This window comes from Tinamus guttatus, unplaced genomic scaffold, assembly GCF_059628265.1.
Source record: "Tinamus guttatus ecotype Peru unplaced genomic scaffold, ASM5962826v1 Tinamus_guttatus_pri_ptg000027l, whole genome shotgun sequence".
NCBI classification, from domain to species: domain Eukaryota; kingdom Metazoa; phylum Chordata; class Aves; order Tinamiformes; family Tinamidae; genus Tinamus; species Tinamus guttatus.
The window spans coordinates 6,108,798-6,127,934 of NW_028288561.1; the positions used below are offsets into that span (position 1 = coordinate 6,108,798).

At 52.3% G+C, this 19,137-nt stretch overlaps 1 protein-coding gene across 1 annotated transcript; it reads right to left on the reverse strand.

Annotated features, from left to right (window-relative positions):
* Positions 1 to 6,353: 6,353 nt before the first annotated feature.
* Positions 6,354 to 16,919, reverse strand: GATA5 (GATA binding protein 5). The gene is made up of 6 exons (XM_088527971.1): positions 16,321 to 16,919; positions 13,865 to 14,031; positions 8,654 to 8,779; positions 8,052 to 8,139; positions 7,469 to 7,593; positions 6,354 to 6,503 (listed from the first exon to the last, which is right to left on the reverse strand). Exons 1-6 carry the CDS (start codon positions 16,838 to 16,840, stop codon positions 6,354 to 6,356), a joined length of 1,176 nt encoding a protein of 391 aa, XP_088384097.1. The 5' UTR covers positions 16,841 to 16,919.
* Between the last annotated feature and the right edge of the window lie 2,218 nt (positions 16,920 to 19,137).

Sequence of the window (19,137 nt, forward strand, 5' to 3'; positions counted from 1 at the left end):
TTGCAAATACAAGATGACTTGGTTGCCATTTATTCAGACTGACTTAAAAAGACACACAAAAGAAACTGTCCCTTGTGACTTTGCTTAGCATGCTCCAGATGTAGCTGATTTTTGTGGTTATGTTACAAGCCCCATTGACATAGCTGCAACTGAAATGATTGGTGATGCAAGAACCAAGCCAAAAAGGAAAAAGCAAGCCAGAAAAGGAAAAGCCAAGAGGTATCTTCATTTCAGAAGAATCACAGACCTCCAAAAGTTGAAGAAAATCAATATTCACAACTAGATCTAAGCTCTCTCAACCATGAGATTTGAGGTGCTGTGGCAAATTGTGGTTCTCCTCTTTCCTAGGAAGTCTCCTGGGACTGAGGTGGGAAGAATCAGCCTCCAAGGACAGATTTATTGCCACTAACTCTGCAAAAGCAAAGCTGGCTCTGAAACATGGGTGCCATGGGCTATCTACAAGCCAATACCATGGGAAGAGAAGCAACTTGTTCACAAATTCTGCATCTTTACCTAAAGATAAAAGCGCACACAGCAATGTCAAAGTCAATAACCTCAGGGCAGAGCCCATCCAGGACAGAGCACTGTTATTAAAACTTGCAACTCAGAAACAAGTTATCCATTATTAATATTTTAAATTGCAAAATCCTTTCTAATCATGTTTTAATACAAGGCAAAGCTCCGTGCTTTAAAAGCAAAGCCTAAGCCACTGCCAATCACTCGTGGGCAGGGAGCAAAGCCTGCCACAGGAATACCGATGAGACTGGCTTTTCTTCTGGCATCTCATAAGGCACAGGAGGGATTTGCTCCCGGACAAATCACCAGTTTGAGGCATGAGATGGGACACCACTGCAGCCAGCAATGCTGCTGAAAGCAGTGAGATTTGGGCTCCTGGTGCCTGGGATAAACGTGGTTATGGAAGAACAGCTGGAAGCCCCGAACACAGGCTGTGTGTTCACCTATGAAATGGTCCCCTAGGACATGACCCCTGCTCAGGATACATGAGGCCACCACCACCAAGATCCCTGCCATTTGGCTAGCAGGGCTGTTTGCTCTGGCCCATTCTAGGGCATAAACAGAGAAGAGCTGTCCAAGTCGCCAGCTTTTTCTGCTGTAATTCTTGCTGCCAAAGCCCTGTCTTTATCATTTGTTCCAGCAAGAGAAAGGTGATGGTAACATGTTCAGTCACATCCCAGTCAATTCCAGATTGACCTGGGGCTCCTGCCTCATCATTATACACTCTTATGTATGTATATGGTATAGCAGCAGTAATATAATGGTTTTAAATGCTGTAGGAGAGCAGAAAGAGGGTTACACCACTCCTGGCAAATTCATGCAGCAAGGCTAAGAGAAGTACTATTGTATTTCCTGAATGCTCATGATAACCAGCAGGCCAGCATGGAAACCCTCCACCCTGCTTGGTGTGGGGTTATTCACTGGAGAGGAAAGATGGGAAATTTGGCCTCGAGGGTGGCATTCCCCCTATGACAACCCAGCACCTGCACTCCCCATCCACAGCGCCAGCCCCACAGCGCAGCCCTCCTCCAAAGCAAACAAAGGTGGATCTGAATAAACTGCCTCCCCCAAAGGCCACTTTATGGTGCCCTTTGAGCACTGGTTTCCCTATTTAATGTTTGCGCTTGCAGATCACTACATACACACGCAGTGTCTATTATAGCCCCCATCGCACTCGGGGTAAATGATTAACACTGCGGATTCCACCTTGCCACTCACCTTAGCCCTTCTGCTCTCGCACCCGGGGAGAAGGTTCCTTCCCCATCATCATTTCCCTGCTCCGTATGGACGTACGACTTCAAGGCGCTTAAGCACAGCTCTGCAGCGAGATGTTACAGCGGGCTCCTGTGGCTAAATGCCTGTCATTTCCATTCATTTCATGAGCCAGAGCCATTCATTTTTATTGTGAGCAGATGGGAAGAATGACACCAACACCTGAAATAACAGTAACCTCAGGTTCCTGCTCTGCTTCCCGCTGTATCTCCCGCTATTCCACAGAGGAGGGCCCTAGCCCCATAGCAGGGTCTAATACAAGCTCAGGTGAGAAGGGACAGAAGTTTCCACCTGCTTTTAAGCCACTTTGCTTGATTTGGAAGAAAAAAAGGTGCCCTTGCTTTTTCTTTCTATTCATCCTTTCCCCCAAATGCATTTTTATGTTTTATCTGTTACTGAGATGCTTTTGTAGGCACAAGGCAACTAGTCTTTTCACCCTAATCAAGGCAGACTCTACTACTTTAATTAGAAATTTGCTGCTTTCTCTTGTTCTTTCTTCTGGATCACCAAGAACCATAAATAGCATCCTGGTAACATGGTTAGAGACTTATTTAGGAGAAAGATTCAGCACTGATACTTTGCAACAGCTGAGAAATTGGCCCTTCAGGCACCTCAGACCAATTTTCAAACCCCTCAATAGTCTAGATTTGCTCCTGGCCACATTTAATGGTGTTATGGAAATGCAGGTTATAACATCTTTCCTTAGATTCCAATACTAATGCATTTCCTAGTGACATTATAAAAGGCTTGCACGAACACACAGGCAACTGAAATGCTAACAGTCCCAGTGATATTAGAACACTGTGGATAAAGCAGATTTTTGCTAAGTTTGAGTATACAAAGAGGCTGCTGCTTTCAACACACACAGTATTAGGGCATGTTAACTTGGTGGAATCACTCTTGGGCAGAAGCTGCACTAAAATCTGGGTTTTCTAATAAGTCAGCAGGACAAAAGCTCTTTAGCAAGAGCCTTTTTGTATGTACTATTTCTAGCAGACCTTCTGCTGGAGGAGGAGCTTCCTTGGAATAAAAGCCTTTTGCAGAAGGTGTTAGTCCTCATTAGTTTTGAGGCAATTCAATGTAAATTTGTGCTGAACAAGAGAGGTTGCTGGAGACCTCACCTCCTTCCAAGGAGCTGCACAAAGGCTCCTCCAAGAAAGCCCCTCTGGTGGGATGAAAGGAATAATGTTGTTTGCCGTCTTCTCCTGTGCATACAATGGCAAGATTGAATATTCAGCTTGGATTTAGCTGCTGCAGAGGTAAATAGCTTGGACACTGCAGCAGCCCATTGACTTAGAAAGCAACACAGGCCATTTTCCCCACTAGCAGGTAACCAACTGATTAATAAAAGTATAAAAAGGAGCAGAGAGCCAGGGGAGCAGGCCCTGGGGAGCAGAGACCCAGCAAGTCTAGGCAGCACAAGGGAGCTCTCGCTGGAAGCGAGGAGCGTGTGGCTGATGTTAAGGTGAAACACAAAGTATAGAAAATATTCAGGCTGCCCTGAGACCCCAAGCTAGCTATCAACAGGATGAAAAAAGAGAGAAATGGCACTAGATGTGCTTTTGCACCATAAATAATACATAAATAATATATCAATAATCTAACAATCTAAACAACAAACCACCCCCAAAGCCATCCAAAACTAGCTAGAGGAAACAGAGCCCACTTTGGGTCACATACCTGGCTCATAATTGCACATCCACCAGGTCCCAGAAAAGGCATTTTGGAATCAGGCATCACCCTACAATGACAAATGCATAAACTTGCTAAACGCTAGGAGCAAGGAGGGAAGCTGCTGTGCACCCATCCTCTTATAGCGTCCTGGGCGAGTGCCTCAGCCAGCCAAAATCACCCTGATCGCAGCCAGCTGTGCACACCTGCACCTGGGGAGGATGAGCTTGTCCTTATCCCTACAGCCTGAGTAGGGGAAGAGCAAGTGGAGTTAAATATATTGACTAGCTGAGCAATATTGCAGGGAGAGCCTGGCTTGAAGCCCTATTGCCACACAGGTCGTGCTGGTGGCTTCTGTGCACAGAGCAGAAAACTAAATGTCTCTGTGGTCTGCTGCAAAAGTGACACCCCATTAGAGAGTCTGGGGCTCTCAGTACAAGTCAAACCACAACTTCCTTTATTTTTTTTCTTTCCCATGGAGAAATAAAAAAGAAGCATTTTTTTTTCATTTTTATTCTTGGAAAACAACAATGTGTTAGCAAAGATTTTATTGTGCTATTAATATGCCCATAAACAAGAACAACATGAGTTTATAGGCTCAAGTGCTTCATTACTCAGTTGCTGACTTGGTAAAAATCACTGTGGCATCAGTATAAAGTGCAGCGTGGAGGAGATCATTGCAGTCCTGTTGTAAAATCATCTGGGCAGGTGACCTTTGATCAAAGGCAATTGATAGCTCTGAAGCAGCTGTGCAACAACAGTAAAGATAATAGTTGTCCACAGGCCACCCGAGCCACGGGAGAGCAAATAGACCCAGGCTGGGGTGAAGCAGTGGGAGGGTTTGGAGGAGAAAAACTGAAATCTGCCTCTGAAATGCATGCGTGGAAGATGCTGTAAGTGCAGGAGCAAGGAGGAGGAACTACCCCCATTGCGACTGCGTTGCTCCTTGTCACTCTGCCTCCGTCCGCCAGCCACCAAGGCAGCCCAGTGCGCTCGGCGCGCGCTCAACACTTACCAACAGGCCATAAATAAAGCGGCTGGAGCCGCTGGTGTCAACATCTCGGCGTTGTTTGGGTCTCCTTGCTTGCCGCCCCGCCTGGGGTCAGGCCACGGGAGAGCGCGGAGCCCTCGCCGGGGCTGTGCGTGCCCCGGTGGTGTGAAGCTCACGGGACGGGACGGGGCTGGCACTGCTGCGTTATCGGCCCCGCGCCGGAGAGCGGCAGGCGAAAGCGTGGAAAAACAAACGGCGGTGACGCCAAGTCCTGCAGCGATCCCAGCGCAAACAGGCTCTGCCGCCGGGAGCAGCGCGCGGGCGGCGGGACCGGCGGTTTGGGGACCCGCGAGCTCAGGGGTGGCAGCAAAATCCCTCCAAAGGTACCACTTTTGCAAAAGGAGGGCTTGGACCACTGGCCACACCAATGATGAGGAGCAGTGTGACCATCACCACGTGTGCCTCCACGGGGAGCACATCTGTGCACCCCGAGCATCCCTTTTCCCTCCTCCAAGGAGCCGCAGTGGGAACACGCTGGCCTCCGCCTCGGATGAGCCGCGACACGAGGCCGGACTTCACTCTCCCCACTCATCCCCAGGCTGTTGTTTATAATAAAAATCAAGCGATCCATCTCTCCTGACAAGAGGAAGAGTCGCTCCAGGAAGCCCTGGACAGGTTGACGTCTATATTAAGGAGCTATTACTTGACAGCTTCCTGGCTGTAAATAGCCGCTGAGCTCGGATGGAGTTTTATTTAGAAATAGCAAATAGAGCAGGGCCCCGAAGTAACTCCCTGACCTCACTCCCCCTGCATTTCCCACCCCGCTCTGTGCGCTCCTCTCCTTGTCCTGGCTCCATGCACAGCCTGCGCCAGCCCCGTACAAACCCGCTCCAATGCACAAGCCCAAGGAAAGGCAGGACAACCTTCAACATGTCCCATATTGCAGGAGAAACCCGGCACGGTGGCTTTTGCAAGAACTGTCGTGGTCGCTTTTCCAAGGAAACCACCTCTCGTGAGCATCCTTTGAAAAAATACTGAGGAGCTCATGAGCTGAAAAGCTGGGCACCCTCCACTTGAAACATCTCCCAAATAGGAGAAAATCCAATCTCAAATTCCCTTTTTTTCCTCCAGCTTCTCAGGTCTCTCAACTAGTCCCTTAACTTGAGTGACTTAGGACAATCTAGTGCTTGGAGCTGGCAGTATTGAAAGCAATCAGGAAATAGCAAAGAAAACTGTATTCTTTTATTATTGGGAGCTTTTCACCTTTTTTTTTTGTCCCACAGTTAGACTAAAATATTAATAATAATAATAATAAATCTTCGTTTAGAGCTGGAATGGGAAGAGCAGCGTGTTTATTTGACGTGTGGCTCGCCAGCCCGGCAGCTGAGCGCTGAGCGCTTCGGAAGCGAGCGCTCTATCGAGATGATTGTTTTTAATATAAAACAGTAAATGTTTAAAAACAGCTTTTTCTTCTTCTTCTTTTTTTTTTCCTGCTGTGGCCAATAAAACATAAAGGAGGCCACACAGTTTACATTTTAATAAAATTAAGTTATTTGATGCTGCGTTATTACAGTCTTTATTGGAAAGTGGAATAAATTGCACACAGAGGAGTCATAGGAGGGAGAAATCACCGCGAAAATAAACATAAGATTCGGGGATGCATTTATTTCTTGGTTTCATCTCCGGAGGACGGAGGCTTTCCTGGCGAAAGCAGAAGCATCCCCAGCTCTCCTGCTCCAGGGAGGCCGCTCCGGGTCCTGCTGGATGAGGCAAAGCTTCCTACCGGGAAGCTGGTGCCGAGCTCGGTGTTCCCGGCTGGCGTTTTTCACCCGCATCCTCTGCGAGAAATCTGTCCTTCCGCGGTGGCGCGTCCCTCGGCGCCGCTCCGCAGGCTCCCGCGCTCCTAGGCGAGGGCCAGCGCGCACCAGGAGTCCTGCCGGAGCGGGACGCTGAGCCCCGCGGGCTGCGCGGCGCTGCCGCCCGGGAAGCCGTAATCCTCCGCCTCGAACTTGAAGTCGCCGGCGGCCAGCGTGTCCTCCGGCTGCCCGGGCGCCTGTGGGGTGACGGAGGAGAAGGTGACCGGGGAGCCATGGACACTTCCCTTGGAGTTGGATAGTTCCCAGAGCCTCCACTCCAAGTGGCCGGAATTCATAGTACTTTTCTTGCCTTTTTAGCCAGGATTCATGGGGTATAATATAAGGCCATTGCTGCTAGGCAAAGGGATATGATCACCCTCATCACCACGTTAAGGTAGGAATGTGGCAGATGATGAATGTGATGGGTTGGCCCTTGCACTAATTCTGCACCCTTGGAGCATCCTCAGAGGACACAGCATCACCTGGCTGGGGAGTGCAAGGAGCGTCCCAGTGCCTCTCTCCAACTATTCATTGCCTGACCGTGTCCAGTTCAGAGGTCTCTAAGCACATGTGTGTTTTTAAGAGCACTGCACAAATCAGATCTACCAATTTTAGCCAAAAAACTCTCTCCCATAAAGTCCAGATGGCCCCAAGCCAAACATTCTGGCTTTTGAGCGGAACTTCGCTTCCGTACAGGCATGGAGGGCTTGATGAGACCCAACATAAAGATATTGTAGGGCTGCAATATTTTGATTGATGGGTTGATTTAGAGGCATTGTTTGTCCACTGCCAAGAGAAAGCAGCAACCCTTCCAAACAAATCAGTGAGGCTGAAGTACGCTCAGGCATCTCCAGTGAGCATTGCAGCTCAGTGAGCGTGGAGCACCTCAGGGCCACAGGGACTGCACACCCAACAAGCCTGTTCTTGGGAATTATGGAAGTTTCCAGCTAGGTCTGGTTCCACTGAATCAGCAGGGTCATAGCTGCAAGGATTTGCTTGCATCCCCTTGGTGGTAGGAGATGAGAAGCAAGTCCAGCTCAGCACCAAGGTGCCTCACCAGGGCATGAATCTAGCCCAAAATTTGCAGTATAAGTGACACAAATGACGCAGCGAACATCGCTGCCCAGAAATGGCAGAGGGCAGCAGGACACCCTGGGCTTACCTGGGACACGGACACGACGGCTTGTCCAGGGTACTGCGAGGTGGCACTGGGCTCTGACTTTAAAGTGACCGTGCTGTCTGAGTTGGTAATGGAAGAAGGGGAGTTGGTGGCCGAAGTCGTAGACCCTGGAAGATAATTTTGACCAGATGATGAAGCGACATAGGGAAGGAAAAAAAGTGGTTTTGAGCAAAGCTGTATTTTAATGGGGCCATCACATCTCAGGGTGTCATTAGGCTGTTCCCTCCCACAGTGTGAGGGTCTGTATCTGGCTGCTGAAGTATTGCTGGAGCAGGAGGAAGAGGAAGAAGAGGAGGAGGAGGAGGAGAAGCCTTTCACAGCCTGGCACAACTTATCTTTGCACCAGCTGGAGGAGCAAATGCTGAGAGCATCATGCTGAGTCCCTCTCAATCCTTAAATACATTCCCAGCCCTGGAATTTGCATTTATCCCATTGATCCCAACCCCGCAGATCCATACAAGCAAGAGCTTGGCTGGGCTTTCCCACCCAGCAGCTTTTCGCATCCAGCAGCTTTTCCCACCCCGACTTTCCGCCCGCTTCAGGGACAATAATAAAAGCACTTCACCTGTGGAGCTTTTGCCTTTGCTGATGTTCTTAGGCTTCCGTTTCCTGGTCTGGATACTTTCCTTTTTCATGGCCAGAGGCCGCGGCACCTTGGCACCCAAACGTTTGGCATCATTAGCATCGCCTTTCCCCGGGATCCTTCCCGCACGCGGGCCGCTTCCCCGTTCGCACGCTGCACCTAAAGTCCTTGTCCTTCGCTACGGGCTATTTTTCTCCTCAGCAGGCCTTGGCTGGAAGATGTATAAGGCTAACGGCTCAGGCTTTCCCACCAATTCTGTTTTTTCCTCTATTTCCTATTTTCCTTTTCCTGATTTATTAGTGACCTTTATGACAGGGCCCTATTAAATTATGGTGACAGCTGGGGCCTACGTGGCTCACAGGGAATGGGATGGGATAACAAGACTTTAGCCTTTACGGCAGGGGTCTAAAGGGACCCATAAGGAAGGAGGGATTCTCCTCTGGCTCATGGACATGATCTGAGTCATTCCCACCCTATGGGGACACAGGTTATCAGCCAACCTCTGGGTCCCGGAGATGGGGCTGAGCCCATCCCAGCTATCCCGAGCCCAGATGCTCTCAGAGCGGGTCGGCGGCGCCGCTTACCCCGTGCAGCTTCATGTAGAGGCCGCAGGCGTTGCAGACGGGCTCCCCCTCGGCGTTCCTCCTCCAGAGCGTCGTGTTGGTGGTGTGGCAGTTAGTGCAACAGAGCCCGGCGCGCCGGGACGACGACTGCAAGAGAAGCAAACAAGCCACCGATGCGCGCGGGAAGCTTCCTTCCCAACAGGAATAAGATCTCCGATTGCAGCGATTTCCTGGAAAATGCGAATCGCGCAAGATAGCCAAATTCCAATCAAAGGAATAGCATGCAAGTGAGATCACTCCAATTTGCAACCACTTTTATTTGTTTGTTTTATTGGGCTTAATAAACCTGGCAAATATCCTCCCAACCCATTTCACAAAATTTCAGCAAATCTGCTCCAAACAGTCATAACTCATAATGCAGAGAGAGAATAATCATAACTCATAACACAGAGGAGGTCTCTTCTCCTAGAGACCCAGTGAGATGGAGAAAGTTCATGAAAATACCAGCCAGGCTTTAAGCGCACACACGTTATGACCACTACAAAAAACTGTGGTTGCTTTAAGAGAACTGTTCTGCTTTTCTGCACTCAGAACTGCCATTGGAGTTAATAACATCCCAATTAATCTCTGCTTTAAGACAACTGGAATCAATTGGCTGAAGTGAGCAGAACCAAACCGAGCTGAGTTGGCCCAGTCCGATGTGACAAGAGGGGTTATTAATCGCCTGTCTCACACATAATCCATTCTCCTCCAGGCTGCTGAAACACCTTGTAAACATTAATTAATTACATATTTTGTGGGTGCAGTGATCACCGCCTCTGACACGCTAATGGATGCTTTAATGAAACATTTATATTTTCCTTCTCCAAAAAGAGATGGGAAATCCTGGCAGGAGCAGCAGGCTTGGCTCGGCTGCTCTCTCTGCGTGCTGGGAAGCGCAGGAGTCCCAATATGCAGAAGTGCACATTAAATATGCATTCCACTTGGATGTCCCTTAGCATGAGGCATCCAAACTATTCCGATAAGAGACGAAATAGGCATGAAGATGGTGGTGACATGAGTAATACCACAGAATCTCCACCTTCAGTTGCCTGAATACGTTCCCCCGCCCTGAGAAAAGTCACTTTGATTCCCCTCAAAGACGGACAATAGGTGACGCAGGCAGCGGGGATGGCCTGGCCTTGTTCGGTTGGGGTTTTTTTCCATTATTGCTCGATATCATGACAAAACATCGTGATGAATGAGGTGGGTTGAGTGGGAATAAAAAAGCAAAATGTTTTTACAAGGTTAGTAGTCAAATAAGGATCAGCATTGGGTTTCAAAAGGCAGAGGTGACATGTCCAAGCTTTGAGTCACTGGTTGCTAAGCAAAGCGCTTGCAGCAACAGTGTGCAAACGACTGCATCGCTTGAGAAATTATTTATCTTTCAAGAAATAACCGGACAAAAATAATACACCGAGGTGCAAGCTGACAAGCATGGTACAAAGGAGAACACAGTCTCCTCAGCGCCCTGATAGGGAACGTGGTGGCACAGTGAGATCCCGAGCTCAGCACCTCCCTATGCTCCACCAGGAAGGAGCCTTGTGGCTGCAGCCCTCAAATCAGCTCCAGGGCAGCTCCCAACTCGCATAGGGGGAATTTGGGAGCACTCAGCCCTGGGCTGGCTGTGCCCAGCCCTGTTGTCACCGCTTGGGAATGGCGAAAGCAGAGCCCTTGGGAAAGCCCCAAGGACTCCGCTCGCCCGCGGGCAGCGGGGCAGGGAAGGGCACCCTGTCCCTATCCCACCTCGGAGGAGCTGCTGCTGCTGCAACTTGCCCACGCAGCCAGGAAGGGACACTCAAGGCTGCTCGCGCTCGCTGAAGGACGAGGGCACAATGTGTCATTGCTGCTTTCCCAGCAGATCCCCTAAAATTCAATGCGTTGCTGCCAGCCTCCGCCCGGCCTTTGTAGCGCTGACCTTGTCTAGGAAGTTGTTGACTTCAGCGTTGTGCTCCGGGGTTTATTTATACAAATGCGGTGCACACGCACACAAAAGTGACCACACTCGAGGGCCAGCTGCTGCCAAGCACGAGGAGTCGGGGCTGGGGTGTATTGAGCCAAATGAGTGTTAGCGCCTAAGAAATTCAGCACACAAACGTGTACTAGGAGAGCCCAAGAAATTCAGATCTCCTGCAAGGAGCCCAAAACCAGCAGAGACTTTGCTTCACCACCTTCTTGAAAGTCGAAGCAAAACCTCGGGGTTTTCATAGAAAAAAAAAAGGTAAAAAAGCACCTGGGTTCCTAAAAGATCTAATAGATGCTTCTGTGCTAGGCGAGTAGCTGGGTTTGATAGAGAAGATGCTGCAGCAAAGCATATTGAGAGACATGAGGTCAGGGAGCTGCTGTGGCTTGTTGCCTCACCTCCCAAGGCAGCTCCAAGGGGAGGCTTGGAGCAAAACACTCCTGCAGCACCCGGGATTCATCTCACGCATCCCAGAGGCCTGGAGAACTGCAGGAACTGACAGCAATGGGAAAACTAAGCCACGCGCCACAGACCCTGTACCCAGCACATGTATCTTCTGTCATTTTGCACCAGGTGATCCTCAGTCCTGTGCCCACTCCCTCCAAAAGTGAAACCACTTTTTTTTTTTGAAAAAAAAAAGACAGACTAAAAAAACCCCACTAAGTCCAGACTGTAAAAATTGCCTCCGATTAGTCCTTGTACACCTTGTACACCACTCCGCATAGAGGTTGCTGAGCACACACTGACTGTTGCATCCATCCCTCATCACGAAATGCAGCTCTGAGCCCCAAACGCTACTGCAATAACAGAGTTTCATGCCCACAACGGAGCCATCCAGCTCCAGCTGCTGCTCCTGGATGCTAAAAGAGATCCAGCTTTTAGGACTGGATCTCAGGTATCACCTGGTGAGATGCACCGAGGGACTTTGGATAGAGCAACAATGTTGCCTAAAGCAACATGCTGCTCCCATCCCTCTCGTCCATGTTGTCCCTGCAGAGTCACCAGGTCCACGTGCCCATGCAGGAAGCACAGCACCCTTTCTCTTAGTGGGACTTTGCTTTGGAAAAACAGAAGTCAGAATAACCCGCAAAGCAGTATCCAGTTACAGAGCAAAGGTCGGCAGGTAGAGCACAAAAGCAACCGTTTTTCCCTCGCTGGGTCTGTATTTCACAGCCTTGTTGCAGTGACCGCTGGGCTCCTAGAGCAGCGATGTTTCACCATGCTCTCCACCCCATTCCCACCCAAACGGCGCAGCGAGGTTACGTGGCACCGGAGACATCCCACGCAAGGCTGGGCATTAGGAAAACAGGCATCCGAAACCAGAGGGACAGAGGGAGCCATCAAACCCCTTGGGAAAACACAAGGTTTTGAAACATTTTGTCCCAAAAGCAGGATGGAAAGTCAGACGTGCAGCCCCTTTTCTATAAAACAGAATCTCTTTGGGTATTTCCTCCCAAAAGAAGCATTTCCCTGTGATAAGAACCGGCTCCTTCATTTGGGCCACAGTATTATTGGACTTCGATAAGAGCCAAAAAAGAAAAAAGGATTGGAAGTGCTTTGATAATTCCCAAACAAATTTGCTCATCCCCAGGAAACATCCCAACCCTCTGCATGAGTGTTCGCCAGCAGAAAATGATTTGCTGAGAAACGCCCAGCGGATGCCACCCAGACAAGCCCTGAGGGTCGACGTCCCCATGCCGCAGGGACCGTCACTGCTCCTGCTGTCGGCCTCGCTGCCACCAGAGCAGGCGAAATAAAGTGTTTAACAACAGTACGACCTATCTTCCTTGATGTCTTTGTGGAAAAGCTGTCGAAAAAGCCCTGAGAATCTATCCAGCAGCATATTTTGACACCAGCCATTCGCCAAAATACAGACTTGTATTTAAACTGTTTTGCAGATTGTACTGGCTGCAAAGAAACAAGCAGCATAACCCTGAGATTTGCAGCTCTGCAGAGAGCAGGATCTGATGCCGGGATGCAGATTTAATTGCATTAAAGGAGATCAGAGATGTTCTCAGAGAGCAGACAAATCCTATCAGATCATGCAAAATGTTTCACAGAAATGAGTCCGTTTTATGCTCATTAGAAAGCAGATCCCAGCTGTGCTTTGCCACAGAGCCACTCGCCGCTCATTGCATTTGGTAAATACAGAGTTACATTTACAGTAGCAGGAGCAGAATGATGCATTTTGCTCAATCTCAAATTATTTTTATGGTGCTATTAACCAGAAATTCCACACCCTCGTATTATTGCTAATAATTGGTTTTGCAGCAGAAAAACAACTGCCCGAATGCACCCGGAGGAGCTCCCAGCCCCGCGACAAACATCCTGTCTGCAGTGACCACTGCTGCTGCTGGCTCTGAAAGCAAAACTGTTACCACCAAATTTAAACATCCCAAAGTGACTGTACAAATAAAGCACATGCCTTTCCTCTCTCACCATGAGATTCCAATTGGAGGAAGCCTCGGGCTATGTTGCGGGAGAATTAATGCATTAATGCAATTAATGCGTTAGGCTACAGAATCCCGAGCTGGCCCGCACTGGCAGATGCAGCAGGGGTTTCCTGGCATCATCATGGGCCTCATCCTGCTCCCCCAAACCCACCTCAGCCAGATCTGGGTCCCTGTCTCCTATCCAGCTACTCTGCCTAGAAGACAAGTATCTGCATGAACAGGTAGGAAATAGAAACAATAGAAAGAATAGAAAGAAAAAGAAAGAAAGAAAGAATGAAAGAAAAAATGGCTGGTCTGCTGCAGGAATGGAGCTGGGAGAAGCCCACAGAGACCCACTTGTCCCCAGCCCATAGGAAAGGCCACCAGACCCCTTGTCTCGGCCAGGTCCTGTTCTCTCCGCGCAGCCCCGAGACTCCTCTGGTCCCTTTCCACCCATACCCGGGCTGCAGATCAGCTGCGTTAGGCACAATCCTCTGCTTGGCTTCGCTCTGCTCCTCCCAGCTCCCACTCAAGCTGGTGAGGACCAGCGACAAGAGGCTCCTGCTGGGTTTGGTGGCATTTTATATACAGCAGAACCGATTTTGCCTCTGTTTCCTACATTGGGCAGATCCCACTGAGCCGAACGGACCTCACCACGGACACACAGAGCCTGGCACCATGAGCATCCCCCTGGGTCAGGATTGCCACACGGATCTTGCCCTTAGCCATCCCCGCGGTCCCAACCTGGGATGAGAGGGGATTCCTTGGGAGGGCAGGGTGGGATGTCCCTCTTCTTACCAGCCTCTTCTGTGGCTTGAGCGGCCGGTTGATGCCGTTCATTTTGTGGTAGAGCCCACAGGCGTTGCACAGGTAGTGGCCGGTGCCATCCTTCCTCCAGAGCGGTGTGGACATGGCCCCGCAGTTGACGCACTCCCTGCCGTCCCCAGGGAACTCCTCCAAGTACTCTGCGGGACAGAGGAAAAATACTGCTTGGTCAGGAGCCGGCTCCAGCGCACGGGACCACCGGGACGCGCATCCTGCCCGCCCAGCAACCCCGGGCAGGGGGGTCTGCTGCCACACTGTAAAGCGCATCCTGGGCTGGGGGATTAAACTATTCACCCCCATCCTGCCCACCCTCCAAAATATATATATATATTTTTTGCCTAAAGGCAGAAAGATGCCCCCGCCCAAAGACCGTGGAGGGTGAGCGCGGGGGGGGGGGCGCACGGGGGCTCCGGCCAAGCGCGGTGCCCTCGCTGCCCCGGCTGGGAAAATAAAGCATCGCCCCGCTGTTATTGCAAGTGATAAGGGGGAAATATGGGGGGGAAAAGAGGAGGGCGGGGAACGGACTTCCCTGATCCCAATCACGGCTGGCGGGGGCTGCCTGGCGGCGACGGCCGGGCTGGGGACGCGCTGCGACGGGCGCCGCATCAATCACCCCGCGGGGCGCGGAGCTCTCCCGCGCAAGCGGCGCGGCGGGTTCTCCCCGGCCCCTACAGCCCTTTCGGAGCTTATTTATTTATTTATTTATATTATTATTATTTCCATCCAACTCCCCTTCAGTGAGACTTTTTCCCGCTTTTCATTTTCCCGAAAAAGCCAAGAGGAAGCAGCGGAGCCGCCCGCGCCCGAACAGCTCTCGCAGCTCCCCCCTGCCCGAACGCGGCTGCGGAGCAAATGGGCAGCCCACAGCAGGAACGAGCCCTCGGTAGAAAGGCTTGTTCCTTTCCCCTTCCCCCTTTCTATCTCTTTCTCCTTCTTTCTTTTTCTTTTCTTTTTCTGTCTCTCTTTCTTTCTCTCTATCTTTCTCTCTCTCTCTTTTTTTTTTGATAACTTCCTCGATCAGGGATGTTATTTTCTTTCAAAAAAATGCTCTCTGTTGTTTTTGCATTTTCGAAAGTATTAAAAATGGGCCAACGGAAAGAAAATAAAAAAGAGGAAGAGGAAAAAATTAAAAAGGAACAAGGAAAATAGAAAGAAAGGAAACAAAAAGAACAAAGACGTAAGAAAACAGAAAAAAAAACGAAACGGGAAAAAGGGCAGTATTTTACTAAATGAAAAAAAAAATGCTATTTAAGAGCGGTTTACACTCTTAGAGAGAAAAAAATAAACACCGGGGAAAATGGAGTTCTGCAGTCTGGACATTAAAACATCCAAGTCAAGATGCAAAACCTCCGTTTTGCCCAACGAAGTTTTGCTCGCAGCAGCCCCGACTGGTCCCGTCTCAGATCCCGGGAAGCAGGAATGGGTTTTTGGAGACAAAGGGGAAATTCTGGGAAGTAGCCGCTCCTGGCCCCTGGTCGGGGCGGCGCTGGCTGGGTTAGGGGCCGCTTCGCTACTTTACTTTGTTCTTGGGGTAAAGATAAGATAATTCGGTTCAGCGCGGTAAAGATGATAACGCCGCTGAGATCTTGAAGTGGCTTTTAGAGGACTTTTCCAGCCGTGGCCGGAGAAAGACGGCGAAATGCCCCGGGGTAATAAACCCTGCACACGAGTTTCTTTTAAATCAAGATCCAAGCAAACAAGGTTCGCTCGGGACTTGATTTAAAAGGACTCTCCGGTGTGGATGGAAACGAATTGAAGTGGGTTTTATTGTTCAACGCCTGAGCGCGTTTCAGTGTCTCTCCAAAGGCCGCAGACTGATGCAGCTGGGGACCTGTTTGGGTGAAGGCGAATTAGGAGACCGAGAGTCTGTTCAAATATAAACTAATTTACCACAATAAATTACTTAAAAGGGAGGGAGCTATAAATCTGCCCTGCTAATTTAAACACAAGGGTAAGTATTGAAGCACAGGCACAAAGTCGATATTGTGGGAAGGAGATATCGCTGGGGGGAAGGGGTTGAACAGTCTCCATTCTCCTGTCCTCCGGGGGAATTGCTCTGCTTTGAAACGTGTTCTTTGCCCTTCGTGTAACATATACACACATACACCCTGTCTCTGTCCCGGACCAGCCTGCCGTTAGTGTCGGACCATCTTTTCCTGCCTTGACAAAACTTTTCTTCTCCTTCCCCTTCTTTCTAGAGCTGTCCCGGGGATGGAAACGGGGCAGAAACGCGCTGCTCTCCCCAGGATCGGGCCAGCAAGAAGTGGGAGGAGGGAAGGAATAAAAATCGCGGCTTCAATAAGGGCCGACAGTAATGATCCTCCCCACCCTGCCGCGTGCTATCCCCGCCGAAACCCTGACTGCCCCTCGCCAAAACCCGCCGCCAGCGCCCAGCCCCGACGCCGCGGTGAGGGGCGCCGCGGACCTACCGAAGGTGGATCTTCGGCCGGGCAAGGCCGCCTGCCTCGTCTGCAGGCTGTGCAGCACGCTGCTCTCAAAGTGTCCAGCCGTCCAGGAGGCAGGGATGTCGGGGGTCACGTAGGCGGGATAGGCGCTGGAGTAGGAGCCGTTGACGGAGCGCACCAAGGCGTTGCCGAACTGCTCGCGGCCCCCGCCGCCCAGCAGCAGGGACCCCTGGTAGGCGCCGTCGCGGCCCGGGGGGCTGCTGCCCGGGGGGCTGTGCGGGTACGAGAAGCCCGAGGGCGCGTGGGCGCTGCCGCCGTTGAAGGCGGCGGGCTCGGCGGCGCCCTGCGGCCAGCCCGGCGGGGTGCCCAGCGGGCTCTGGTGCGGCTCGCAGCTCTGCAGGTAGGGCAGCGTCTGGAGCACCGAGGGCACCCGCGTGCTGGGCACGTAGACGGGCGAGGCGGCCGACGAGTGCAGGAAGCTGCCGGAGTCGTGGGAATACGGCGGCTGGCCATGGTTGGGGGCGAGGGCCAGGCCCTGATACATGGTCCGTCCGCGGCGGCTCAGGGCCCGGCGCGGCGCCCAGCCAGATGCGCCCAGATGTTGCCTTGCGGTTCACTCGGAGGCGTCTGCGGGGGAAGAACCGGGGGCCGTGAGTGCCCGCACCTGCACGGCGACCCGGAGCCCGCCCCGTCCCGCCCGCCCCTTGCCCTCTTCAAGAGGGGAGTTATTTAATTAATTAATTAATTAATGTAATTTATTTATTTAATTTATTTATTTTGTTTCCTTTTAAACTTTCCTCCCGTCAAATCGATATGGGAGGGGGTAAGGAGTGGGTGATAAAACACGGCTCTGAGGTGAGAGCAGTGGCCGAGTCCCAGTGAGAAATTAAATAACCTCCCTGGAAATGGAAAGAGTCGCCTGCCTGGGACACCAGATCGTTCCCACCCTGAGCCGCTTTGGCATTTCCGAGGACCAGGAAAGAAAAGAAAAAAAATCAAAAATATTTTTCTTCCCATATATATATATATATATATAAATACATACATATATATGTGTGTGTGTATATATACATACACGTATATACGTACATATATATATATGAGTCTCGGGTCTGAAGCCCGTATTTGGGCCTTGTGCGGTGAGAAGGCAGCGGGCCCCGATTCAGTCCCACGGGTGTCCGGGCCGCATAGGTGGCGGCGCCCGGAGTCCCGGGGCAGTGGGGAGGGTCGGCCCGGGGCCCCGGCGCTGCTGCTTGCGGCTGAAGAAGCAAAAGAGCCGCAGGGCGGCCTGTCCGTTCGGACAGATTCCCCGCCGGTAAAAGGGGAGCTGAGGTTGGGAAGGACCATGTCGCCCTCCCGCGCTTCCACCCCCTTTTTCTCCGTTGCTTTTCGCAGGCTAGTACTTACTTCGCAGCGGGCCAGGAGCGGCGCCGGACATGGCCGGGTGGGCATGAAGCTGGATTCAGACCATCCAGGGAAATTCCAATGAGAAAAAAAAATAAAAATAAAAATAAAGTTTACAGGGGAGGGGAGTTGGCAAAGAATGCAGCCCCAAAGCAGAGCGGGGCAGCTACTGCCCTCCCCCGGGCACCCCCCGGCCGCCGCCGCCGTCTCCCGTGGGGCGGCTGCGTCCCCGGCTGCTCTCGGCGGGGAAGTGGCGGCGGCGGCCGCGGCGGCGGCTCTTTACGGCGGGCCCCGGTGCGGCCCGGCCCACGTGACGGCCGGCGGGGTAGCCCCGGTGCCGGCGAGGATTGGGTGCCTCCCGGCCCGGGGGGGCAGACGGGACGGGACAAGCGCCGCCGGCTCCGCGCCCGGCGGGGGGGACGCGCCCGCCGCCTGCTCCGAGCGGGGGGCAGGATGTGGCCTCGGAAAGTGCCCCCCGCCGGCTCAGCACCCCCCTCCCGGCAAGGATGGAGGTGTCTGCCTGCCCCCGGCCGCCCTGCTTTACCCCCTTGCTCCGTTTCTGCGTCTCTTTTCTCCGCCGGGACCAGCCTGACGCCCCTTCCCCGCACCCGGTTCCCCGCAGCACCGGTGGGGCTGGGTAACGAACGGAAAACTTCCCGGCTTTCGGGCCGGAGGGGACGTGAATGGGCCACTTCGTGCTCCGAGTGTCCCTGCTCTTCTTTGCAATAAAAGCCATAATAAATGGGGAAGGGGGAGGCTACGGGGGATCCCCAGCTCCCCGGGCCCAAGGCCCGGCCGGCACAGCCCATCGGGCGGCCCCAGGCTCCCCGCGCTCCGTCGGTGCCGCCGCGCTCTGGGCCTGGCCCTCTCTCAGCCTTCCCCCAAACGTCCGAAGCCTCCGGTGCTTCCCGCGGGCCGGAGCGAGGGACGGGGTGGCCGGAGGGAAGCGGCGCTCGCGGCCTCGTCCGGCCCTTCCCGGATCCTGGTCCTTTTGGCCGCTCCATCCTCCCGCCGTCCCGGCCAGCGGGCACCATTCGCCTCCCCCGGCTCTGGAAAGGATCGTATTCCAACCCAGGGCGCTGCGGGGAGCGTTTCCGCGCCTCATTGCTCTGAGGCGCAGGATTTGCCCAGACATTTTTTTTTGTTTTCCTTCGGGGACAAACGGAGCAAAAGCTGCGGTGCCTCTCACCCCGCTCCGGGCTTAGACGGCTCCGTCTAGACGGACTTAACTCCGCTCTCCGCAGGCCTCCGCCGACAGGATCAGGCCCTTCTTGTCCCGTTTGGTGGCCGCGATCGTGTCCCCGGCACGGGCGCTGCGCGGGGCTGCGCGCCTCGGCCCGGCCCCGCGGGGACCGGCGCTACGGGCAGGGTGGGAAATCTCGGCTCCAAAATAAACCGGAGCAGGAATGCCAGCTATTTCCCCCGCAATAACCCAAT